This window comes from Nannobrachium achirus, assembly GCF_963921795.1.
Source record: "Nannobrachium achirus genome assembly, chromosome: 15".
Taxonomy (NCBI): Eukaryota; Metazoa; Chordata; class Actinopteri; order Myctophiformes; family Myctophidae; genus Nannobrachium; species Nannobrachium achirus.
This window is the reverse complement of record NC_137822.1, coordinates 22,150,241-22,176,936: the sequence shown is the minus strand read 5'-3', so window position 1 is coordinate 22,176,936 and position 26,696 is coordinate 22,150,241. Positions and strand designations below refer to the sequence as shown.

Genomic DNA, 26,696 nt, shown 5'->3' with positions numbered 1-26,696 from the left:
GTGATCGATTTTTTTATATTAACCACCCTAGTGTCCATATTCTGAGAACTTTAGCCATAATTTGCAGATCTACAAGCTCACAACACCTCGTGCTGCGAGGCGTTGTGAGGTTGTAGATCAGCCATTTTCGGCAAAGAGGTTTGGTGTAGAGGGGAACAAGGGCCGACCAAGTACAGAGTGAAATGTCAAGTTTATTAAGTATTGACGGTTCAAGTATCTGAAAACACAAATTGACATGAATCCAAAATACACTTATAATGTCTGTCAAACGATGTGGAAAACGATATGGAATCTATGAAAAGGTTGTGGGAAAACGTTTCGAAGACCCCTGGCCTGTATATTATACTGTTATCTGTAGACATTCCAGTGCTGTGTTTGCGTTTTTCCCCTATAGATCTTTCAAGGTACTTGACTTGAGGTGTGCAAAACCCTTATTGCTTTTTACCTGAATGTATTATGTAAGGGAATGAGGCCATAACCTGCTAACATGTTTGAATGTACTTTATAGATGTGTTATTGTGTGCGTTGGCATCCAAATGCTTTCCCTATACTGTATTACAGACATTTGTCTCCCCCAGGTGTTTGCATGGGGTTGTGGCCCGTGCCTGGGCTGTGGCTCGTCTGATACCACTTCTCTGAGGCCCAGGCTCATCGAGGAACTCGGTGTCACCAAGATCATTGATATTTGTTGTGGAGACAGTCATTGTTTGGCTCTGTCCCACGGTAAGACCATTACACACTACCACACAATCAGGAGCATTATCTGAAGAGCTTTATGGTTGTTTAAACAGAAACACTGACGCCTGTTAAATTCACGTGGATTGATAACTATGTTCCTGTGCTTTTTGATTTGTTCAACCACTTTTCATTCATTCAACCTTTATTTATTCTCAAAAAGACATTGAGGTTGCCCTCATTTCCAGTGCCATCGAGATACATCACAGTACAACATCAATATTCACAAACACAAAACAAGACAATAGGAAACAAATTTAAAAACAGTTGCAGACATTTGTGGTAGGTTGTCAATTAAATTGACCGTATGTTATGGGAGAACATATCTTGAAATTAAGCTGTAGGTCATTCCAAGTGGTTGGGGCATTAAAACAAATGACTGTTTTTCCCAGTTCAGTGTTTGTTTTGGGGACCTTTAATGTGAGCCAGTCACTTAAACCAAATCTGGGCATGTCAGGTGAACATTCGGCACAAATAGCCTAGCTTGTAGATAGCTTTTAGAGATTTGGTGTAAAAGTGGAAAAAAGAGGGGCCCCAAGGGGACCCAAGTCAACTTATTATATCAGGTTTAAATGGTTAAAAGCCCTATTTTTTCATTGTATGCCAAAATCAGTGAATGGTGTTTTTTGTAGGGACACCAGGTTGAAAATAGTTAAATGTAAGTGGATCATTGATTCAGGCATAGAGGTTTGCAGGTGCTATACAAAATGTCCTAGAATGTGTTCTTCTCTTCTCCTCATGGCCTGTTCTGTTCCAGAGAATGAAGTCTACGCCTGGGGCAACAACGCCATGGGACAGTGTGGACAAGGTCACACTACTACGCGTGTCACCAAACCCAAGAAGGTGATTGGTCTAGAGGGTGTATCAATTCAACAGATCACAGCTGGCACCTCCCACAGCCTGGTTTGGACCGCAGTCCCCACGGATAGGTAACATCTCAATAAGACTGAACAAAACTTTTTTATATTTAGTTGAATAAGGTTCAAGGTTGTACTTTATTGTTACATCCTGTGTACAGATAGCCTACATAAGCATCAAGGCCCATTCCCACTGGGCCAGATAACAGATACAAAAATCTCTTTCACCAGATATTTTTCCATTCAAGTGGATGGTAGATACAGATACAAAAAATAATCTATCACAGATAAAAAGAATATATGTGATAGATATTTTTTATCTGTATCTACCATCCACTTGAATGGAAAAATATCTGGAGAAAGAGATTTTTTTATCTGTTATCTGGCCCAGTGGGAATGGGCCTTAAAACTTATTTTGGCTTCCTTCAGTCAATGCAGCTGCATATATAATAACAGCAGAATAAAACAAAAAGTAGAAAGATTTAAGGAAAAGAGTGCAAAAATAGAACAAAGAAAGAATAAAAGGAGCATTCATCGAATGTGCATAAATGATTAGTTACCATAGTAGAACCATGATCAGATAAAATGGAACACTCTGCTACATGTTTATCTCATGTGTTAAGATATGAGATACAGTATGTGTTGAGACACACACAAATGCTTGTGTGTGTGTGTGTGTGTGTGTGTGTGTGTGTGTGTGTGTGTGTGTGTGTGTGTGTGTGTGTGTGTGTGTGTGTGTGTGTGTGTGTGTGTGTGTGTGTGTGTGTGTGTGTGTGTGTGTGTGTGTGCGTGCGCGCACGTGTCTGTCCATAGATAAATCTCTCATACTACTAGTAATCTGCGTCATATTTTGTGTGCACATTGACATCAGGCCATGGGCCTCATTACTCGATAACTTTCAAATCGGTCAATGACACCTGCCATTTCTTTACATTTATAATTGCACCACAATCATCCTTTGAGGCTATGAGAAAAGCCTCCCACCAGGCTCAGTTCAAGTTGAGCAACCGGAAGCACACAAAATACTGTATAATAATGTGACAACATATTCAAAACTATCATACTGGATTAAGTCAGTAGTTTCAATTGTTGATGCTCAGCAAAGCTTACATAGCGCCTTCTTGAAATCACAGAAGTAGAGCTGCCAAACAAGCATTCTGGATTTGAAAATATATACCGGTATATATATATTTTTTGTTCGTTTTTTGTACGATTTATTTTAGCCTTTAGTGGGAACGGGATTCGAACACGCGACACGTTGTTCTCAAAAGTCCTTGAGCAAGACTTTGAACCCCTAGTTGCTCCCGGTGAGTTGGTTGGTGCCTTGCATGGTTTCCTCCGCCATCGGTGTGTGAACGTGTGTGTGAATGGCTGAATGTAATGCACAATCTAGGTAAAGCGCCTTGGATAAAGGCGCTATACGAATGCACCATTTACCATTTAGGGTGCCCGGAACACCATGCCAGAGGCCCGGGCCGAAAATGATATGTTTTGAGTGAAGTGATCAGGACGCCCCGGGTGGTAAACAGTAGAGACGATACGCCTGGTAATCACACGCCATGCTACTCTCATCATGGCTGTAGTCAGTAATTTAACTGCGAACATCACTATTATTATTAGACCAGGCCTCCTGGTGGAGATGTGTTCTTTCCCGTGCAGCGTGCGCATCGTGTGAGGCTGTTTAGTTTGTTCATAAGAGTGGAGTGACTTGCATACTGTAGCGGATCTCATCAAAACCGTCTTCAAATGGTGTACAAATGGAACCAATGTACAGATGTGCCATTTCAAAACTTAACACGTCCTGCCATTGGAAAGCCAGTAGATTTCCAGTGGATTAGCAGAACGTTGAGCTTGTAGATCAGCTATTTTTGCTTCTTAACTCTACCTATGAAGGTGGATTCTGCTTTTCAATGGGAATGGAGTGGTTTCTTGCCCACTTGCAGGTTTCTGCAAAAATATGCTCCATTCTCCATAAAAATAATAAAAAAAGGCAAAACAGGGAAAGAAACCTGTTGAAAAAATGCATGTTCAGGAAATCTTCAGGAAAAGAGCATTAAAGCCTGAAGACTTGAAACGGAATACCTGTAGATTCGGGTCCCAGAGATAAAAAAGGGGTATCAAATGGGTGTCTGTGGTCTTTTGCATATCAAACTGCGGGTCCTTGAATTTAAAAAGTTTGAGAATCAATGGCCTAGGATTTATTTTTGTCAGTTTTCACCTACAATGACATGCTCAAAACAGTGTCCCCAGGTCAAACGCTGCCACCTCTATGCACATCATGCACCTGGACTGTGAACTGTGAACCCTTTTTCCTTGCAGACAGCTGGTGGCGTGGCATCGGCCCTTCTGTGTGGACTTAGAAGAGAGCACTTTCACCTACCTGCGCAACTTCCTGGAACGTTACTGTGACGGCATAGGAGATGACACCCCCCCCACCCCGTTCCCATCGAAAAGGTGTGCTTACCATGGTTACTAATCCATGGGTTGCAATTGTACTTTTTTGCCACCCCCTATTTCAAGGGTCTTCAACAGGGGGTCCAGGACCCCTAGGGTTACTACAGAGGGTCCTCCAAATCTTTGTGTGATAGAAACTCCCCTTTTTTATATTAACCACTTGAACCCTAGCATCCATATTTTGATAACTTTAGCCAAAAATAGCAGATCTACAAGCTCACAACGCCTCGCGCTGGGAGGCGTTGTGAGCTTGTCGATCGGCTATGTTCGGCAAAGTAGTTGGGTGTAGAGGGGAAAAAGAGCAGACTAAGTACAGAGTGAAAGGTCAAGTTTATTAATTATTGACCGTTCAAGTGGTTAGATATTTGAAAACACACATTAACATGAATCCAAAATACACTGATGATTGTGCCGTCAAATGATGAAACTATATGGAATCTATGAAAAGGTTGTGGGGGTCATCTCTCTCTCAACTAAGGGGTCCTTGGCCTGAAAACGTTGAAGACCCCTGCCCTATTTCTTTCTGAAATCACGCCTCTGCTGTGTGCTCCTCAGGGAACAGCAGCAGTTTGTGCTGCTGTGCATGAAGCTGCTGTCCATCCACCTGTCCTTGGCCCACGCTGGCTGCACCGGTGCCACGGTCCTGGGGGCTCAGGGTCGACCCCTCAGAAACCTGCTCTTCAGGCTTATAGACTCCAACGTACCAGACTCTATACAACAGGTACAGTAAACCTGTGGGTCCAAATTATTAACTTATTAATAATTATGATTAACTTATTTGTTACTCTCTCTCAACAGTAAACAAACCAACATAAAAGTATATAGAGGGTATCTGCACATTTCTAAAGTGACAATTTAAGGACTTTTTAATACCTCTAAAATTAAACAGTGGCCAAATAGTCAAATATTAGAGGCCGCGTTGCGAGGCGTTGTGAGCATGTAGATCTGCTATTTTCACAATAGAACCGTGTTATACAAAATGTAATGCCTCAACTCTTGGTGCTTGCGTGTGTGTGTTTACAGGCAGTGATGAGCACTCTGTCCACTGGGGCATCGCTGCTACTCCCTCCACTCAGAGAGAGAACAGAACTGCTCCACTCCCTCCTACCTCAGGGCCCAGAGAGCTGGGAGAACCTCTCCAGAGGACAGGTAAGCACTTGAGCTACAGTAGTTAGGCATGGGATGATAATCGCTATTATCTTTTATCGTGATAAAAAAACCACTCACAATAATGGTATCGGGGAGATTTGAATTTATCGTGAAATTATCCTCCGCCGTGCACTGGGATCAATTCATATTTATTTGCAGAGCTACATATGTGGTACCATTTAAACCTTCTAATTGGTAAGACGGACCTGGAAATAACGTACTTGATACAGTCTTTTTTTCACTCTCAACCAAATGTCCTTGCGACACATTGTGAGCTTGTAGATCGGCTATCTTTTGGCAAATATCTTAAATCGCATTTTTTTTCTCACAATAATCGTGACATGAAATGTTCATATTGTCCCATCCCTAGTTTGCATTCCTGAAAAGGAAAAAGGCACTACGGCTGCAGCTATTGATTATTTCTTAGCGATTATACTATCGATTTTTTATCACTTTATTTTGTATATCGACAAAGCAACATGAACAGATCTGCTGAATTGATAAGTATGAGTAAGCACTTAAGCTCTATTTTATACTTGGTTTTACACCAGTGTTGCATACAAATACTTAAACTAGGGTTAGGGTACGTGTTGTGAGCTAAATGTAGACATTCGGAAAAAAAGGACATTTGAATATTTGTCCCAAATTATAATTTTTATTACAATCTATTATTACAATTTATTTTTATAACCAATTAAATCGGTTAGTTCAATTAACTGTTGCATCCCTAAAAGACATGCTAAATAAAACCCTTTTGTCCTTTTTTGAGCGCTGCTAACCGCTCCTACATCTGGCTTTGAGTGTACGTCCGTCCATATGTCCATACCGCAGAGCTTGGCATTGGCCAAGCTTTGTGGGACGCCTAATGAAATTAACTCACTAAAGGTGCCGCTCACTTCACACTCGTTTATTCTTTCTTATCTAGCGTCTGCAGTTAGACATGGTGCTAAGCAGCCTCCAGGACCAGAGCCATGTAGCTTGTCTACTAGGATACAGCATCTCTGGGGAGCTGACAGACTGTCCACCCTCCTCATCCAGCCTCCCTGAGGCCCCCGATCATCTCCACTTGGTGGAGGTGCTACTCAGGACCCTTCTCCTAAGCATCGGCTTCTACACGGTATACATTTTAAAGTGTTGTTCATCATTCAGCTATATTTTACTCCAAATATTGAGAAGCTTTACATTGACTTAAATAGCAAAATGTTGAGTAACAATGCACCTGTTAATGTCACTAAGGTTTAGAGTACGTGGACATTCCAAGCAACTCTACCTTGATGTTTGGCTTTATTTGTGTATTTTGCTCCTCTTGATAATTCATGGATTATTTTCTATTATGATACAAGATCAGAAATGTCTTGTCCGTCATATGAAACTAATGTGACTACTGCTAAATGGGGCTACTTCTAAACCTCTGTTATATCCATCCAAGTTTCATGGTTTCTAACCCAAATTCAGAAAACACATTCAGCAACAAGTTTTCTCAAAGTCACGCAAGCCAGATTTTTGGATAAGGTCAAATTGTTCATCTAATGGGGTATAGAAATATTGTAAACAGTAGTAGAACATTGCCAGTGTTGCAATGAATTCATAACAGATGATTGGAAAACACTTCCACTAATAACCCACTCAAAGTAATTTAATTTGTGTGGATTTCCCACTCATGAAGTGGGCCTGTCTCTGCCAGGCCAAAGGCGTGGCCGAGACAACATTTTCGCCCCTGTCCATCCTACAGCTAATCTCCGGCACTGTTAGCCCGATCGACATGAAATTATACGCACACTCCCTGGGATCTAGAGCAGAACCTCTTCATGTGTGTCTCACAAGGTCATCTTATTTGTGTGAAACGTGTGCCCATGCAGGAGCAAGCGTTTGGTGAACTTGAGAAGAACAGCGACAAGCAGCAGCCCAGCGAGAGTCAGAGACAGACTGATCCTCCTTCTCATTTCCACAATCTGCTGTCTGCCCTCCACAAACACCTGCTGGCCCACTGCTATGTCTACACCAGCATAGAGGTATGGAATTAGGGATGGGACGATAATCGTTATTATCTCTTATTGTGATGAAAAACACTCACAATAATCGTATTGTGGAGATTTAATTTAGCGTAAAATTGTCCTCCGTCATGCACTGATTTCAATTCACCTTTTATTTGCCGAGCTGCATATTTACATAGATGTACATAGGCGTACTGTACTGTATAGTTTTATATCGTCGCTGTCTGGCAGAAACCTTGTATCTCCAAGTTTCAGATTTGTACGTTTTTTCATAAAGTAAAGCCCTGCTTCATCATGCAAGACTGTCACATAAACTAGTGAAAATAGCACACAACACCTCGCATCGTGAGGTGTTGTGTGCTTGTAGATCAGCTATTTGCACTATTCTAAAATCTTTTTTAAAATGATAAATACAAAAATAACGGTTTTGGACATACAGGGTTTCCACCCGACAACAACGATTTACACATAGTAAACTGGAAAATGTGCCCCTCGGAGAACAGGTCTCTGCCAGGGTACGTAGTTTATTGTGGGCAAGCAATGTTTTACAGCAATCAGACGTGTTTTTTATTTAATTTTTACTGTATAGTTTATTATAGTGAATGATTCCACTGACGTCCCTGTTGTGCAGAATGACAGCAGTGTGGCGCTGCTCCACAAGCACCTGTGCCTGCTGCTGCCATATGCTGCTGAGACCTTCAGGAGGGCAAGCACACTGCTGGAGGAGAGCTCCTCAGACGGCCACATCACCCACAAGCTGCACAGTAAGAACCACATGCATTCTCTACTGTCTTATTTTACTGTCTTCATTCATTTGAATATAGCCCTTAAGTCGAGTCATTTTTATTTATATATCACATTTAAAAACAACAGCCGTTGATCTCAAAGTGCTTTCCAATCAAGGTTGACCAGCAACAACATGATAGGATAGCCATATCCTATCATGCACACACACACACACACACACACACACACACACACACACACACACACACACACACACACACACACACACACACACAAATACACACACACACACACACACACACACACACACACACACACACACACACACACACACACACACACACAAATACGTGCGATTGTACATCCAAGTAGACAAGCTAAAATTATTTTAATTAAATATATTATTGGTGTTGTTGACAGAAATATATATATTTTTAAATGTAGGAAAATAAATTGTTTTTTTTACTTGAGTCGTCGTGACCCATTAAAATACAAATACAGTTCCCACTGTTTGGGAACCTGCTGCTCTAATCCGTTCTCTCTGGTCTCCCAGCCGTGCTGTATGGTTCAGTAGCCGGCAGCCTGCTGTGTCAGGTGGTGTACGCCTTGCTGCTGCTGCCGCTGGCCTCCGTGCAGCCTCTGCTGCCTCACCTGCTGGCCCTGCTGGAGCACCTCAACCACTTCAACAGTCTGCTGCCAGACCGCCGGCCGCTGGAGGAGGAGGAGCTGCTCCAAGCCCCGGACAGCGCCTCGTCAGGTGGGTGAAAAATGTACACCTGCCAATAGGCAGGCATTGACACTAAGGCTTGCCCACCTGCCCCCGGCAGGTAAATAAAACGTCAGGGCAAGTGAAGTTGGCTTTCAGGTTGCCCGACAGGGCAAGTGCTCATTTGAGAGGGGACACAAATGTCTATATACACAACACGAGATATCTGTCTAAACACCTGAACGTGGCCAGTGCGCTGTGTTTTCTGGTCTGTGGAATGTAAAATAAGAGCACTATTTACCTATAATGTGCTGTTTTTACTGTTGCTACATTTAAAAATATAAAATAACAAGTGTGAAACCATAGACATATTCAATCATAGCTTTCGGGCAAGTGGGCATTACCTTCGGGCAAGTAGAACATGACCTGTACTTGCCCGACGGGCAAGTGCCTCTGAGACCTTAGTGTCAACCCTGCAATACGGCTGTCACAATTATTACTTAATCGTCTAATCGTGATTTTTCTGACATAATCGTGATTATTTTTCATAATCGTCATAATTGTTTCCATGTTGAAAAATGTTCATATATTTTTTTTAAAAAGGTCAAAAATAGTAGAAATAGCAGATCTACAAGCTCACAACGATCGCGACGCGTTGTGAGCTTGTAGATCGGCTATTTCCACTATCAAAGTTATTTTTTAAGTACCTGTAGTAAGTTGTCAAATATGTCAGTAATTTCTTTGTTTAGGTTATGTGTCATATCTACAATGTACAACTTCAAAGCCTAAAAGCCAAACAGAAATGTAATTATCAACGACAAAAACACAATTAAATCGTTAATCGCCAATTATTTGAGTGACAATTAATCGTCATGTAAAATGTCATATCGTGACAGCCCTACCTGCCAATATATCTGGTGATGTGTGAATTCGACGTAGGGAACTAGAACAGTGGTGGCAAACCTGCACCCACTTGCCTTGGAAAGCAGTCATATTGCCGTCCCAATATGAAGGGCGCAACAAACGCAACGCCATTGTCTGACAATGTGAGACTAAACTAAACTGTCATCTACTTGCTGTTCCGAAGTTCAGGGTCTACAGAGGGTATACCCGGAAGTTATGTAGGAACGCCTACTGAGTGGCAAAAAATTACTTTCTGGCCTTGACAGCCCATACATCCAAAAAGAAAAATATCCTATCTGGTTGCGTTAAACAACGTTAAACTCACATTGCCACTCGATTAGCCATTCACTTTATGCATTCGCATAGCCGCATACCCTCTAATATAAATTAGATTTTAACAGTTTAACAGTTTTACTGCCAGATGTTGTTATTTATTTATTGGGTTTTGTGCCAGCAAAAGCACCTTACCTTTGCGATGTTATAGACAAAGATGTATTCATTTTCTTTTTCATCATTATTATTTTCTTTTCTCCTAAAATAGGTGTACTTTGGCTATACTAGCAGTAGAGGGCAGCCTCATGCAAGAATTAATGTGAAATGGCCGCGGTAGGCTACCATCCGTCAAGACAGCTCAATCGCTACAGAGCAATAGATCCAGATAAAATAACAAGGAAGTGTTTTGTTACTCCATTGATGCTAACATCCAGTGGGTTTTTGAGAGCACTTTTATGGGAGCTGTCTCTACGGTACACACCCGCACGACCCCTCATCAGTTTACAGACATCAAAACAAAGTACAAAAGAACGAGCCAAAGAACGTACAATTGGCATCGCGCCGCCGGGAAAAATGGGGCGAACGGGAACGTCCAAAGCGGTTATAGAGTTAATGTCTGCTTAAAGAATGTTGCACTCTATCCCAAATGTCCTTCCAGACCAAAGTGAACACACATGTGGTCAGCAGCGGCGGGAGGACAACGAGTGGGTGTGGCTCCTGGACCTTGAGCGTTCAGTGGCCCTGGCGGCCGGACGCTGCCTCGGGGACATGCTGCAGGGCCCGCCCCCCTCGCCCCAGGAGAACGCCTCCCACTTCTGGCTGTCCAATCTGCTCCTCAGGAACGGTCTGGAGATGGATGGAGATCAACTGGGTAGGACGACTTAACAGAGGTCTGCCGGTGCTTTCACACAGTTTGGTTAAGCCATTTAGACTGGCTGGAACGCATTACTATTTTATGCTTCAACTATTACAATTTTTTTTATTTTTGATCGTTAAAATTGTAAACTTTTTTACCCGATTCTATAAATGTCTTCTAAATCCTTCTTCTAAATCAGTGTATCTCAAACTCTTTCATGTCAAGGACCCACCAAATGACATGTATTTAGCCGCAGACCCCCCATCTCAAATAAATGCACGATTTACAGGACGTATACAGAAAGAGATACAGCTAGAAGTAACATAATACTACTAACCAGTAAGACTCCCTAATCGGGAGGGCAAAAATTCGTTTTTCCAAAATCTTCCTGATGGTGGCGTTAGATGGGACAGATGCGTTTTGATTACATGACTGTAGAGATACTGTGCGATGTGCGTGATTTTAGGGCAAAATCTGTAGGAGCAGTGTCCAAAAATGTGTTTTAAAAAATCGGCCTGCAGGTGGCGCTAAATGGGACAGATCCATGTTGATGAGATGAGTGTAGACATACTGTGTACCGATTTGCGTGATTTTAGGGCAAAATGTGTAGGAGCAGTGTCCAAAAATGTGTTTGAAAAAATCGGCCTGATGGTGGCGCTATATGGGACAGATCCATGTTGATGACATGAGTGTAGACATACTGTGTAGCGATTTTCGTGATTTTAGGGCAAAATCTGTAGGAGCAGTGTCCAAAAATGTGTTTTTAAAAATCGGCCTGAAGGTGGCGCTATATGGGACAGATTCATGTTGATGAGATGAGTGTAGACATACTGTGTAGCGATTTGCGTGATTTTAGGGACAAAATTGTAGGAGCAGTGGCCAAAAATGTGTTTTAAAAATCGGCCTGAAGGTGGCGCAATATGGGACAGATCCAAGTTGATGAAATGAGTGTAGACATACTGTGTACCGATTTGCGTGATTTTAGGGCAAAAATTGTAGGAGCAGTGTCCAAAAATGTGTTTTGCAAGAGTCGGCCTCATGGTGGCGCTATAAGAGGATCATGTGAGAAATTAGGGGTGGGGTCTCCGCGCCGCCTTGGCGGACGAATAGGTACCGGCCCCGGCTCTCCCGGACACTCCTAGCCCGAGTTACGGCATTTTATGTGAGCTGCAGTGGAGGGGGTCCTCCACTGGGGGCGTCACCACTTTTGCATCCGTTCTGGAGCACCAGGAGTCTGTGGTCCCCGGGAATTCCCCGTGAGCAGCCCCGTTGGGGTGGTCATTTGGTCATTTTTGCACATTTGGTCATTTTTTACACCTGGGGGTCCCTCAGGGACCTGGGGGTCCCTGAAGCTCCGGGGGTCCTTGGAGGTTGTAGTTTGGCAGGTAAGGAGTGTGTGTGCAAAATGTGGCATGGATCGGGGCAACGGTTGCGGAGATATGAGCAGGGCAAAAGAGTGACGTGTGACGTGTGACAGACTGACTGACTGACTGACGGAGTTACAGCCGGTGGAGGTTTGGATAGTATAGGAGTGCAAGTAACTGCGACCTAACGGTCGCAATAAAAAAGAGTACCGTTGATAAAGTCAAATAATGCCTGATATATGTGGAATGCCCTAATTTTAAGATACTTTAAGAGGTACATTTCTTGATAAATCACTGACTATGTTCTACATACTGTAATGTGTACTGTAAACCAGGCACGTGCACACATAGTCATCAAAGGGGGCTTGAGCCCCTGCCCTTTTTTACCTGTCTGTAAAGAGTGCCCTCTCAGGACCATGAATGCAGTTTTTACTATGGTGAAAGAAATGCAAATGCCCTCTTTCCATGCCACACCTGAAGGCAACATTCAAGGTAATTGCCTTTCAGCCCCTGCCTCTCTTAAAGGAGTAGTTCACCCCCAAAATGACTTTTTTTCTATTGATTAGTCACACCATGGAGAGTAGAGTTCAATAATATTTTTTGGTTTTTGTCACATTCCTAAGACAAAAATGTGATAACAATAAATTTACCCCCATTCGTTCCGGATGGTGACCCGTTTCGAAATGGGTCACCATCCGGAATCAATGGGGGTAAATTTACTCGAATCAATTTTTTGTCTTAGGAATATGACAAAAACCAAAAAATATTATTGAACTCTACTCTCCATGGCGTGACTAATCAATAGAAAAAAAGTCATTTTGGGGGTGAACTACTCCTTTAATAACCCATTTAGGCCTGAATAGTCCACTTGCCAGAATCTGAACCCTGGCATATTGAGTACAATAAGGTTTTATGTTAGAAATGTTGAGTATGGGTTCCCAGCATTTAGAAACTGCCGGATGCTAACTTGCATATGTTGAGCAATTTGCATAATTTGCATAATTCGATTTATTTAGCATAATCCCCCATAATAATGGATATGTCAAAAACTGATTGGCTGATTTGAACAATATTGGAGTGGTTTTGGGGGTAATTGAGAATGCTGAATCCATTTCTGACATTTTCTAAATTCAAAATGGCCGTTTTAAACCGGAAATGGCCATATACAACATAAAAAAGTATCAAAATCACCCGAAATCACCCCACTTTAAGTTGGTATATGGCCATTTCCGGTTTAAAACTGCCATTTTGAATTTAGAAAATGGATTCAGCATCCTCAATAACCCCCAAAACCACTCCAATATTGTTCAAATCGGCCAATCAGTTTTTGACATATTATCCATTATTATGGGGGATTATGCTAAATAAATCAAATTATGAAAATTGCTCAACATATGCAAGTTAGCATCCGGCAGTTTCTACATGCTGGGGACCCTTACTCAACATTTCTAACATAAAACCTTATTGTACTCAATATGTCCGGGTTCACAATGGGCCTCTATGGGCTGGCAAGTAGACTAGAACACATTATTACGCAATATTTTATGCTTTAAATATTAAAACAATAGCAGATATACAAGCTCACAGCGTGGCACCGAGTGCCGCGCTGCGAGCTTGTAGATCTGCTATTTTTGAAAATGTGTGCAAATCATTGAATATTTTGACCCGATTCTATAAGTGTCTTCTAAATCCTTCTAAGTTTTTTTTATTTTTTTTTAACTATGTTTCTGTCAGTAGTTCTCAAAATGTTTCATGCCAAGGACCCCCAAAACTACATGTATTTGGCCACGGACCCCCATCTCAAAATATGCTGTTCCAGGGACCCCCCCATCTCAAAATATTGTATCAGGGACCCCCCCCACTCAAATATTTCAGTTACAAATGTTCACTTTCAAAAAGATATATTCATATATTCCAAAAGAAAATTATATATATATATATATATATATATATATATATAGGGCCTATATATATCATGGTTTTCAAAAATAGCAGATCTACAAGCTCGCAGCGCGGCACTCGGTGCCGCACTGTGAGCTTGTATATCTGCTATTTTCCAATAGCTAAAGCATTCAATAATTCTAGGCCTAAATGGGTTGTTAACATTCTCTGCATGTCCCTGCTGCAGACTATGACATGAAGTGGCTGAGTGATGCGGTGCTGCTGGGCAGCAGCGAGGTCAGGCTGACGGAGCTGAACCTGAAGGAGGACACCTCCACCCTGCTGGACCTGGCCCTGGGCTCCTCCAGGGAACCAGCTCAAACCCTGTGGCACAAGATGATGGACTACGCTTTCAGCAGGGGTACATTGGGCTCTATATTTGTCTCCATGCTTTACCCCTTGTCCCTAAACTTCTTTGCCTTTTTTTACTATTTTGAAAAACGTTTGAAAATACTTCAAATAGCCTTAAAAAAACTAAGAATCTAAATAGAAAATAATTGCAAAAGAGTTTAGGGATAAGGGGTAAGGAATGGATGAAACTAGAGCCCATAATAGTAAAGTTTACTAAGTACATTTACACTTTGAGTACATTTTTTTTTACAAAGAGTTATTTGTACTTTACTTGAGTATTTCCAATTTCCAATACTTTTACTTGTACTCCATTACATCTCGGATCCAAATATTGTACTCCAATACAATTATAATTTTGTAATTTATTAAGTACATTTTGAATTCCAGACTTTTACTTGTAACAGAGTATTTCTACGTTGCAGTATTGATACTTTTACTTAAGTATAAAATGTGAGTACCACTGATCATGTTGCAGTGTTGATTTTGTTGACCAAAACTATGACGAAAATGTTTTGTCGCTACCTTTTTTCACGAAATAAAAACGAATAGAGAAGAGATCCAGTAGAACTAAAAGACAAGTCATTTTATGTTTAGTTGAGCTCTGAAAATATCAGATCTACAAGTAGATCAGCTATTTTCAGCATGCAACCAAGTGTAAAACCAGCCATTACAAAATAAATTTTTGTCAACAAAATCAACTATAGATTTAGTCGACTAAAACGAGACTAAAACTAAAACTTTTCAGATGATTAAATATTACTAAAACTAAGTTTGCTGTCATTTTGCATTATGTTTAAGAGGAAGTCTATTCGTGATAGTACATCTTATAGTATAGTTTTGTTTTCATCTACCTTTCCTGTAAATAAGCTGCGTGTTTTGCTTCTAACAGCAGACTGGGAGAGTGGAGGCTCTTGGGGTGACCTGCTGGAAACGGTGTGCCGCTGCAGCCTGGCAGCTCTGCTCAAACACACTGGACTGCTGGACGTGGCCTGTTCACAGGACAGGTCAGTGCTTCTGCAATTATGTAGGATCAAAAGGAAAATTCTTGTCCAAGATCAAAAATGAGTGCCGAAACATATTTGCCTTGATGTATATAACATTAACGAGTGTCAACGAGGTTCAGCTGGACACAGACACAGGCAATTAGCCAGTAGCTATGCCCCTCCCAAAAAGCTTTTGTCCAATGCTAGCTTAGAATAACTTCCTGATGGCCAAGGTTTGCCTTGGCAACAGCCTTGGCAAGCTGCCGGTTGCTAAGCTAGCATTGGACAAAAGCTTTTAGGGGAGGGGCATAGCTACTGGCTAATTAATTGATTTTAGATTAATTGTTGACATCCCTAACGTATGCATGTCTCTGCCTGATCTAATGATGTATGAAGTAGTCTACAGCTAAATACATGGCCTATATTTATGTAACATGACATAAGTGCACTGATGTGAAATGATATACTGTGTTTTCTGTTAATTTCATATTTCTTTGTAAGATAATTAACCACTTGGAACCGTAGAGTATATATGTCACGGTTAGATAGAGAAACGGTTAGATAGAGAAACGGAGCGCTTGTCGTGCGTCGCGGGGCGGAACAAGCGGTCGCTTTGACCCACAACAACGTCGCGTCGGCAGGAATGATAGCGCGCACCCCACGGAGGTTAGGGTTAGGGTTAGGGTTAGGGTTAGGCATAGTTTTACTGAGGTTAGGGTTAGGGTTAGGGTTAGAGTAAGGCATATTAAGCTAATGGCTAAACACAGCCGAGCTGGGCTAGTAAATAAACGAAAGAGAGTCGCAAACGAGTGACGTCAGCGCCTGCACTAGTGAATGGCTGACTGGCTGTTGTCGCCATCTGGTGGTGATTGGTGTGTGGTGAACTACAAAACGAGCGCTCTTACCACAGTCTCACTGAGTTACCCAAAATGACTGTAACATATACGTACTTCGCTGACTGTGGTCCCCCAGAGTTCATAATGCATTTAGATGTTTTCTGATCATCTACAGTACATCAGCTACTTTCACTGAATACTTGCCTATTTTGACTTGCCCAGATCAAGAAAGCTAGGGTTCATATGGTTAATACAATTATAACATACTGAAAAAGAGTTGAAAGACCAACAACACAACATTGTTGAGGGTATAAAATCAAGGGTATAGCTGTCCATAACTAAGTTTCTTTCCCATTCTGCTTTGTGACAGGTATGAGCCCTGCGAGATGCTAATAAAAGTCTATGAAATGGTTTTTAAAATCAGAAGCACTCTATTGGCCTACAGAGACAATCTTGGAAGCATAGCAGCTGCTGAGACTTTGGCTGCCACCAAACAGGTACAGTAACACATAGTCTAGTGGAATGATACAGAATCTTACTGCAAAGTGAGGTTAGTTGCCACTTAAGATTTTCTTTTGTTAAAAATTAAGTAAGGATATGATAAGAAGCAGGTTAATTAATAGAAACATATTTACATTTCCAAAAGGTGTTTATATATTATTCAGCTAAATAAAAACCAGCTAAGGGTGTGATGATAGATAACCTCCACCCTCAACAGCGATAGGGACATATCACAAAATTGTGACGTACAAGCTCACAACGCGTCATGGATGCGGCGTGTTGTGAGATTGTCGGTCAGCTATTTTCAGCATACCATACCATTGTACGACTGTGCATACATTTAAGCATAGTTAGAATGTTAAAAAAACATTTTTGTCCTCTCCTCTACTGCAGAGTGTGCCTGGTTCCCAGAGCCCTGGTGAGGACAGAGTGGAGGTGAGCTCCACAGGGGAGCAGGCTGCTCCAGGGGAGCAGGGCAGAGAGGTGGAGGAGCAGGTCTTCTCTACGTCCATAGCGAAACACAACCAGGAAGAGACGCCAGAGGAGGACGCACTGGACAACAGTCGTATGTACCTGTCGGGTAAGCACACATTGTCGTGTATCAGTGATTCTGAAATCACGGACCCCCAGTTTGATATGCACTAGCCCAAGGACCCCCATTCTACACTGTATAATCCTCGTCGTTAATTTAAGAGCTGCTACTGCTCGCCCAGCTCCAGTCCATGAATAATGAATTGCATTTTTATAGCGCTTTTCCAAGTGCTCAAAGCGCTTTACAATGGTTCATTCATTCATACATTGAATGAAGTCTAATTTATGCTCCGTCCTGCGACAGTGCAGACTTCCAAGCTCAGAGCGGTTGCATTGGTGATGCGATGTGAGCTTGTACTGTATATCAGCTACTTTCGACGTGCAATACCGTTGCGCAATGAAGTATATATGTTTCGATAGGGGCACCCATGGGCGCACCTCACTAGCACACAAGAGGAGGTTGAATGAACTGAAACCAGCGCTCCCCAAGTCAACAGGTTTGGGGATCTGTTGGGAATTGATTACATGATACAGTCACCTGTGCATTCAGTCTCAATGTTTGTAAACAAATAATTGGTCTATAGGGATGGCAGTCTGAAGGCAGTTTATGTTTTACCAGTTTTACCAACTATTGATACAGTGCGAGTGTCAAGGATGGGTTTCACAAAAGAAACCTGTTTCTCTACAGAGGTGCTGGAGTCCTTCATGGCGACGCGGGAGGCCATGCAGCTCCAGCAGAACGTGACGGTGTACGAGTCCTTCGGCACCTCCACACTCCCCAGCAGCATGGAGAGCCCGGCGGGGAGCCCCGAGCGGGAGGCCGCCCCCTGCAGGCAGCACGGGGAAACGCACGGGGAGGCGGAGGAGGAGGGCGACGGCACGTCCTTCCCCGCCACCTGTCACCAGGTGGTGTCCCGCTGTCTGTTCCTCCTACTGGGAGTGGCAGCCGCCTGGGTGGAACCCAGCAAATCATGGGACAACCCACAGCCTGTGAGCATCGGAGAGGGGTAAGAACTGTGTGTGATCTGATATCTTTGTTTGACGAAAAATCTGTACATAGCAGTGAAAAGGGTAAAACACGATAAAGCTTGAAAGCTTATACATTGTGGTACTGTGTGTGTGCGTGATATCAGAGGTCACGCTAGGATATTAACACAGAGCCTAAGACGTTTGGGGACGTCTTAAGAAATGCCGGAGAGCATTAAGACGCTCACAGACGTCTTCTAGTTTTATCGTTGCAAACAATAGCTAGCGTTCTACTGCGGTCGGGAGTGATGAAAAGACTCAGTTTCCCATAATAAACATGGAAATGTTGTAGTCAGGATCTTATTTTATATATTATATATTATATAGTGTGTTTTTGTGTGTGTTTTGCGTGCGCGCGTGCGTGCATCACTAACTGATACTGTAAGTCCAGTTTATATTCAGCCAGCTCTTTATGGAGGACATATAAAGTTAAACAATAGAGCATGTGTGGCTTCATAAACAGGCTATAGCTCTATATGTCCACTGTTTCTCTTCCACTAACTGTGAGTATCCTTGTCCTTCAGGAAATTATCTGTAGATTCTCCGCTCAGGCCCAAGTCTGAACTCAAGCTTAATATTGATGGTAGAAAACATGTAAGTTACGTATAAATAAGCTACAGTATTGTGGCTCCTACTACACTGCCACACCATTGTCAAGTTCACTAATGTGCCCTTTGTCTCATTTAGGTTGATCAGACAAAAAGCTCTCCAGGATCTTTTAAGAATAAGATGGGTAAGTAGGATACAAAATTGTCATTCAAATATATTCCTATACTGAGGAAGGCGGACATTTTTGTGGGCGTGTTTCACTAAAAGGTATGAGAGAACTGCAGACATGTTATGTTTTACTTAGTCTCGCGTGGCCAGTTAACTCCCACAATTTGCTAATGCTCCAGTCATACAGTCTGGAGCAACGGAAGTCTTATCATGAGTGCGAGATAAAGCGGATGTGACGCACCCGCTCCCTTGGTGCAGTAGCGATATCAAGTCCTACTGGAAGCGTTATGACTTCTTTCAATATTTTTTGGAGCGTTATTTCGTCTTTCTCTGGTGTTGTTGGTGTTACTTCCATGATATTTTCAAATGTTTTCTTAAACTACTCGCATAACAAGAATATGCCGATCAAATGACTCTGTCTGTGCTAGTGTGCTTCTGTTATGTTTCCAATGAGACTACAGTTCCGTGCAGCAGTGACTACTTCTGTTACTCGGACTCGGACAAACTACAGTATATAGCATTCGGAGATTGTGGAATAGTTGTCTGGCTACGAAAGACTATGTTTTACCATAACCCTCTCTGCTCTGTGTGGCTTCCAGGGTTGCCGTTGTGTTCCCTGCACATCATGAAGGATGCCTGGGAGCGCCTGCGCCAGTGCATCAGTCCCACCGCCGCCACCATGTCCCCCTGCGGGGCGGACAGCGCGCCCATCCTCTGCCAGGTCTTCCACTTCTTATGTGGCAGCCTGGACCGCCGGCTGTCCTCGTCCCATTCGTCTCTGCCCGAGAAACACGTGTGTCCCGAGGCCGACCCCAAGGCCATCACCGTAGCCATAGTCCAGCAGCAACAGAGGGCAGAGGTAATGGGATTTTTCCAGATTTTTAATTAACCCCTAAGACATAAGGCCAATTCTCACAAAATAAATGTCTTCCAAATCCTAACAGTTTTTTGTTTCTGTAAAAATGTATGTTTCTATGTCAGTGGTGCTCAAACGTATGTATTTGGCCACGGCCCCCCATCTCTTACTTACCTGTCAACATGTAATCTTTCAAGACAGATTCAGCAGCCAGCAACTGATTATTATTATCATTATTTTTGCCGATGGCTTCCCAGATTGGTCAACATGTTACCAGGTTGTTGAACTGTAATTTAATATCGCTTCCTCTGTGTTTCTCAGGTGCGTCTGGAGGCTTTGCGTCAGATCTCCTCCTTCCTGTTGGAGATGGAGGAGAAGAGCAGCGGCTCCTCGCTCCATCCACGTTTCCCTGGCCTGTTGGAGTCAGTGCAGCTGCAGTTCCTGTCTGGCTGTTTCAGTCTGGGAGCGCCCATCATCGGATGTCCACCTGGAACCAAGGACGAGATGCGTCACTACACGGTATCACCACTTAAACTCATACTGTGCTCATTTCTCAGTTAAACAAAGGTTATTTTTGATATCGTCTCTGTCGGATGGAAACTTTTCAGGATTCAAATTCAAAAGTAGCAGATCTACAACATCAAAGCCTGTCGCTTCGCGCCGCGTTTCGAGCTTGTGGATCTGATGCTTTTGATGCTTTCTTTTGACGCCATAGTATGAAGTAGGCTAGTAGGGCATTCATTAACACATATGGTGCCAACCCCGAGTTTCCCGAGTTTGTATTGGTACTAGTGCTGTGCCAACCCCGAGTTTCCCGAGTTTGGGCCGTTTTTGAAAAAAATAAATAAATAAATAAATTCAATTTTTTTTTTTTCAAAAAATGTTTTTGGACCTCCAGAAATGTATTAGGCATGATTGCGATCGCGAAATTGCATGTTTAACCCCCATACCAACCCATTCTTTCAAACATGGCAGCCATGTTTGTTTACATCTTAAGAAAACATAATGGCCCATAAATCATGAATGCCTGAACGGATTTCCAAGCGGATTTTTTTGTTTGAAAGCTGTGAACAGCATCTAAACACGTGGTGCATCATCTAGGCATGGGCGTGCACTTTTTACACACTTGCACAATTACATGGAAGTCTATGGTAACCATGGCAACGCGGGACATTGGCCGGAAAAAATCATTGCAACATAAGTGTTAAGACAAGAAGGTTTCTGCCCGGCAGCAACAATACAATCTTTCACTGGAATTTCTTTTTCACAATAACCAATCCACACACAAAGATGACAAATGGAGATGCAAGGTTTCTCGTGTTCGGTAACTCTGTTTCTCTTTTGGTGTTTTTCCAGTCTGGCACCCAGGCAGCAGCCATGATGACTCAAAGGGATCTCCAGTCTGCAGCTCACACGCTCTTCCAGCAGGTGGTGCATGTCCTCAGACAGAAGGCCCTGCTAGAAAGAGCACCCACAGGTTAGCTGGACTACTGTAGCTACTGTGTTTGTAAGATCTATTAACACACACACACACACACACTGGATAATGATTTAATTATTTCAATACTCCCGGACGGATGGACAGACAGACATTCGAGCTCATAGCACCGCGCTGTAAGCTTGTAGATCTGCTATTTTTTGAAAATCATGAACATTTGGGGAAATCTTTGAATTTTTTAAAGCTTTGTTAAAGTGATTAAAATCCAGATTTCCACGATTGCGTTCCCGAACTGAATATGGGTTAACCCATTTAGGCCTAGAATTATTGAATGCTTTAACCAGTGAAAAATAGCAGATATACAAGCTCACAGCGCGGCACCGAGTGCCACGCTGTGAGCTTGTAGATCTGCTATTTTTGAAAAAGTCGTGAAAATGTTTGCAAATCTTTGAATATATGTATTTTCAAAGCGAACATTTGTAACTCAAATTTTGCTTCTGGGTGGTCCCTGGAACTAAATATTTTGAGATGCAGGTCCGTGGCCAAATACATATCATTTTGTGGGTCCTTCACATGAAAAGGTTTGAGAACCACTGACACAGTAGTCTCTCAAGAACAGACTAACTGAGCTCCATTTAAGTGAAAAGGAACTTTTCTTTGACGATGGCTAACCAGATTGCTGACATAGAAACATACATCTTAGAAGGATTCAAAAGACACTTATAGAATCGGGTCAAAATTCTAATTTTCACGTTTTTTCAAAAATAGCAGATCTACAAGCTCACAGCGCGGCACTCGGTGCCGCGCTGTGAGCTTGTATATCTGCTATTTTTCAATAGTTAAAGCATAAAATAATGATACACAAAATGTGTACCCGTTCTAAATATGGGTTAATGTGTTTCTCTCTACCAGGCTCCAGTCAGCATCTCCTCCTGGCCTCAGTGTTTGCTCTGAACTTCCACTACCAGCCCATGGACGTGGTGCTGGTGGTCAAGTGTGGCATCCTGGAGACCCTGTCCATGTTGACTGACAACACGTGTGTCCTGATGAACCAGAGCCTGCTGGCAGCCTCCCTGTCTGGACCCATGCTGCTGAGCGGAGCCGTCAAATTAGCTTGTTCCCGCCTGCTCCAGATATTGGCCATAGCTGCAAGGTGAATGATCCTAAACATCTGGACTCGAGTTAGAGCGAATATCGAATATGTTATTAGTCACAATGAACAACATTGATTGATTGATTGAAGAATTTATTAGAAGTTTGCAATAGAAAAAAGTACAGTTTCATGACAGTACAAATCACTGGTACAAGGTCAACTAAAAGGAGATCCTAGAAAGCCGAGGCTTATTTCCACAGGAACCACACTTTAAGTATCTCATATAACATTGAAAGACAGACGGATAGAACATAGTACTTTATCTAGGATAATATCAGTTTCAAAAACATAACATCAAATACAAAGGCAGAAAAAAAAGAAAAGGGGGGGGGGGGGGGAGCATGGGGGCTTAGTCTATTTACAAGTCACGGGTAGCAGCTGTCTGAAGGTGACTTTTCATACCAATTTTGAAGGAGGCTAGGGATTTGCTCTCCTTTAAGGCTTGTGGAAGGGCGTTCCACATGTTGATGGTATAGCAGGAGAACGAGTTAGCGCCTTGTTTAGTGTTATCACATGTACAGCAGTCACATGTACAGTACCTGTGCTGCAGCACGGCACAGGTACAGTTAGAACATCCTGCCCAACAGGAACATACCGAATTAGGCCTTTTACGGTCTTGTTTACGTCGGAAGTTCTTGGCACTCAATTTACAGACGTAGCAACAATAAGAAAATAACATTAGTTGCATTTACAAAAAAAAAAAAACTCATATGTTCAGGGGAAAAGTGGGGTTGGGTGTAAGGTAAAAAGGGGGGTCTCACTTCTCGCCTGTCTTATGGGAAAAGTGATGACTACCTTCGCCTCTAGCCTCCTGAAAGGTGAATTTTCAGGGCCGTTTTGAAGGAGGCCAGTGAGTTACGTGTTTTAAGGAATTCCACACTTGAGTGGCAGTGTTGTAAAAGGAGAATTTTCCCATATTTGTACTATGGGTTTGTATTATCAGATCGTTGTGTGCGCTCCCTCTAGTGTTGTAGCTGTGGGTGTCGCTAACCTTTTGGAGGTGTTTGGTAGAGCTGGACAATATATATCGATATTATATGGTCATCATGACATGAGACTGGATGTTTGTAGCTGTTGATCTACAACACTGGTTCTCAACCCCTTACACTTACATAAATTGATGTAATTTAATTTAAATACTTGTATGTAATCAATGATTACAGCTCCTGTGAAGGCTCCCTGCCTCTGGATGTATCCCAGGCTCTAATGGAGGTGATGTGTAAGCAACTGCAGACTCTCCTGGACACTTTCCGCCAGCAGGAGGCAGCAGTGAGGAAAACAGAAGAGGAGACAGAGATAGACTCCTGTAGCAACAGATCAAAGCCAGAGGGTAAGGCACATTTAAGTTAGCTTCTTTGTTCATAAAAAATACATACAGTATCAATCTAGGGGTCCTTGGCGCGAAACTGTTTGAGAACCACTGTTATATTTGGTGAGTCTCATCTCGTTTAAAATGTTCTTCCACATAGGAATGGAGATAATGCAGACAAGCAGAGTGGTAGAGTCTCAGCTGGCTGACTTCCTGGTGTTCCTGAGACGTATCCTGTCACTAAAAGGGAGCAAAAAGGTCCCTGCTTTTATCAAGTGGATCGATCCACTTATGGACATCATTTCCCACAAGTGTCCTTTGGGTAAAACAATACAGAAGCCTCATTATAACTTCCACAATGTGCTGTTTGAGATGTTCGATGCAATAATAATCACTGGCCCCTGCTGTTCACAGGTTCTCCACATTTCCGGAACCTTCGAACCAAACTTCTGTCCTTTCACATTCTAGAAGGACTTTTACCTGCGTGTTCTGAGCCCGTTCAAATTCAGCAGGTAAAATGGACCGTTTAAATATTAGGTTGTTCATCTAGTGTGGTCAGTCAGTTGTTATGGTACACAGTAAAATCCTCCATGTTAATTTAACTCTTGAGATACAAATGTAAAATAACTAAGTGGACCCGTTAGGGTCCCTTTTGTTACACTATTTGTATACTCTCAGAGTTGCAAATGGATCATTTAGCACTGAAACATTTGTCCAGAAGAGATGTGATTTTTTTACCATAAAAAAGTTACTATAACATTTTATGAATTAGCTATGGATTGCATTTAAATGAACATGTTTGCTTTTGTGTCTCCCTGTAGATCGTTGAGCAGCTGTTTAGACTCCTCTCTGTCACCATGTGGGAGGAGCCGTTAGCTGAAAAGAACCAGGAGGAGACGTCCGACACCACAACTAGGGTAACATTTTCAATCTATACAGGGTTCCCACGGTCATGAAATTCCTGGAAATATTTTGAAATTAGAAAAATATTTTTCCAGTACTGGAAAAGTTTTGGAATTGATCAAGGGTCCTGGAAGGTACAGAGTCAGAAATTGTGAAAATAGCAGATCTACATGCTCACAACGTGCTCAAAACTGTGTTATACAAACTTCCTCTACTCTTAGTGCTGGTCAGGGTGGGGGGTCCCCAGTTCAAATATGATTATTTCGGGGGTCACGGCCTGAAAAGGTTGAGAACCACTGGCATACACTACCTGTCTTTGAGCATTGCGCTTAGGAGTAAGCGACTCGTTATTGAGCTGAATTATTGTTATATAGTCCTGGAAATCGGGTTAAATATTCTGGAAAAGTTTTGGAAAAGTTTTGGAAATGAATTGGTAAAAATGTGTGGGAACCCTGTCTATAACATTCAGACAATAATGGACAAAGTCTCTCACTGTGATTTAGAACAGTGGTTTTCAACCCTTTTCATGTCAAGGTCCATTATTTATTCAGCATTTGAGCCACGGACCACCGTTTGATGTCAATATTATTGTATAATTGTATGATGTCCTAACGTCTTGATTTCTAGGATTCCGGCAGCGATGATGAATGTATTCCTATCGGGAACTTTTCCTTTGACCCTTATAAGCTGATCTGCTGTTCATTGGAAAATGGGAACGTTGTTTCCCACGGCTCAGGAGGGAAAGGTTACAGTCTGGCCACGACCTCCATCTCCTCTGGTTGTTTTATATGGAAGGTAAGGAGCATGAACAATATTGGTGGAATTAAGTTCATTTCTTCAACATTCTTTTGTTAAATGTATGTCCCTCAATGGTGGTTTAGTGCTAAGGGGACAATACTATCCAGGAACCTTTTGTGTTAGAGCACAAATACAAAGCTGATCCATGTTTTATTTTGCATTTCGAAGTCTTTTGAGCAGTGCCTGCTGCTCCAACATTTGACCGTGTGTGTATGTATGTCTGTCTGTCCATTTGTCCGTATGAGTACGGCAACACCAGCTGCAGCCACCCAGTGGTGCGGTTGAGCAGCCTGCACCGCTCATAGTGGGTGTGATTCTTTTATTTATTTTTAATCTGATTGCCAACTCGTCCTTATGTCCTCAGTTTAACATCACCAAGGAGAACAAGGGCAACGAGGGCACATGCGTCGGGGTCTCTCGCTGGCCCATCGGAGACTACAACCTCTACACCACCACTGACATGTGGCTGTACCGCGCCTACAGTGGCAGCTTGTACCACGGAGGGGAGAAGCCTCGCACTCTGCCCCCCTTCACTCAGGGTGACACCATCACCTGCATCCTGGACATGGAGGCCCACACCATCTCCTTCTCCAAGAACAACAAGGTACCACAGCACGTTTTGATTTAGTTCTAGTCATATTCTTTTGAATAAAGAATATAACTGAACGGTACAGTTACAGTCCAACATGCTGGTGTTCTTTGTCTAATTGTGTTTTTCTATAGGAGCCAAAGTTGGCATTTGAAAATGTGTCTGCCACAGAGCTGTTCCCCTGTGTGTTGTTCTACAGCAGTAACCCAGGAGAGAAGGTACTTTTAACTGAACGATTTATCCCCCTGATCGTACACTTGACATTGTTCATCAGGGTTAATCTGATGTTGTGAAAAGTGACTGCAGATCATTTATTTTCTATTGTCTAAAACAGACTGAGGAACAAGGCAGAAGTTGAAGGATGTGTACAACATTCTTCCTTTTCCCCCCAATGTATTCATCATGCCAATTCTCAATTCCCCTACTGTATGTCAGTGGTTCTCAACTAGTGGTCCAGGGACCACCAGGTGTCCTTTAGGGGGTTACAGGTGGTCCCCAGCTAACTAATGGCGAGTTGGTAACCAAATGGACCCTTATAGAAATTATTGTTAAACATCTGCATTACTTAATTTACAAGAAGTCTACACAGCATGGAATTGTATACAATTCCATTTTGTCTATAGACAAAATCTTAACAAATGATAATATTTATTTGAAGTTTTGGGTCTGAGAGGCCTCATGTGTCTCATCAAATGATCCTTGGCTCAAATGCCAAATAACTAATGG

The 26,696-nt window shown here is 42.4% G+C and overlaps 1 protein-coding gene across 1 annotated transcript in view; it reads left to right on the top strand.

The window, feature by feature from the left end:
* LOC308299697 (putative E3 ubiquitin-protein ligase HERC1) overlaps positions 1-26,696 on the top strand; it is a gene marked incomplete at its 5' end in the record, with an annotated part of 98,762 nt that overhangs the window by 7,950 nt on the left and 64,116 nt on the right. The window contains 28 exons of the mRNA XM_080743487.1: positions 579-723; positions 1,493-1,664; positions 3,912-4,046; positions 4,602-4,767; positions 5,070-5,195; positions 6,121-6,312; positions 7,055-7,207; positions 7,821-7,953; positions 8,490-8,693; positions 10,477-10,689; positions 14,167-14,340; positions 15,223-15,334; positions 16,520-16,646; positions 17,044-17,230; positions 17,870-18,188; positions 18,732-18,801; positions 18,895-18,940; positions 19,524-19,783; positions 20,102-20,299; positions 21,137-21,257; positions 22,131-22,371; positions 23,535-23,701; positions 23,841-24,002; positions 24,095-24,192; positions 24,502-24,597; positions 25,211-25,378; positions 25,746-25,985; positions 26,105-26,188. Of these exons, the coding sequence (XP_080599613.1) occupies positions 579-723; positions 1,493-1,664; positions 3,912-4,046; positions 4,602-4,767; positions 5,070-5,195; positions 6,121-6,312; positions 7,055-7,207; positions 7,821-7,953; positions 8,490-8,693; positions 10,477-10,689; positions 14,167-14,340; positions 15,223-15,334; positions 16,520-16,646; positions 17,044-17,230; positions 17,870-18,188; positions 18,732-18,801; positions 18,895-18,940; positions 19,524-19,783; positions 20,102-20,299; positions 21,137-21,257; positions 22,131-22,371; positions 23,535-23,701; positions 23,841-24,002; positions 24,095-24,192; positions 24,502-24,597; positions 25,211-25,378; positions 25,746-25,985; positions 26,105-26,188 (4,509 nt within the window). The remainder of the gene's footprint in view (positions 1-578; positions 724-1,492; positions 1,665-3,911; positions 4,047-4,601; positions 4,768-5,069; positions 5,196-6,120; positions 6,313-7,054; positions 7,208-7,820; positions 7,954-8,489; positions 8,694-10,476; positions 10,690-14,166; positions 14,341-15,222; positions 15,335-16,519; positions 16,647-17,043; positions 17,231-17,869; positions 18,189-18,731; positions 18,802-18,894; positions 18,941-19,523; positions 19,784-20,101; positions 20,300-21,136; positions 21,258-22,130; positions 22,372-23,534; positions 23,702-23,840; positions 24,003-24,094; positions 24,193-24,501; positions 24,598-25,210; positions 25,379-25,745; positions 25,986-26,104; positions 26,189-26,696) is intronic.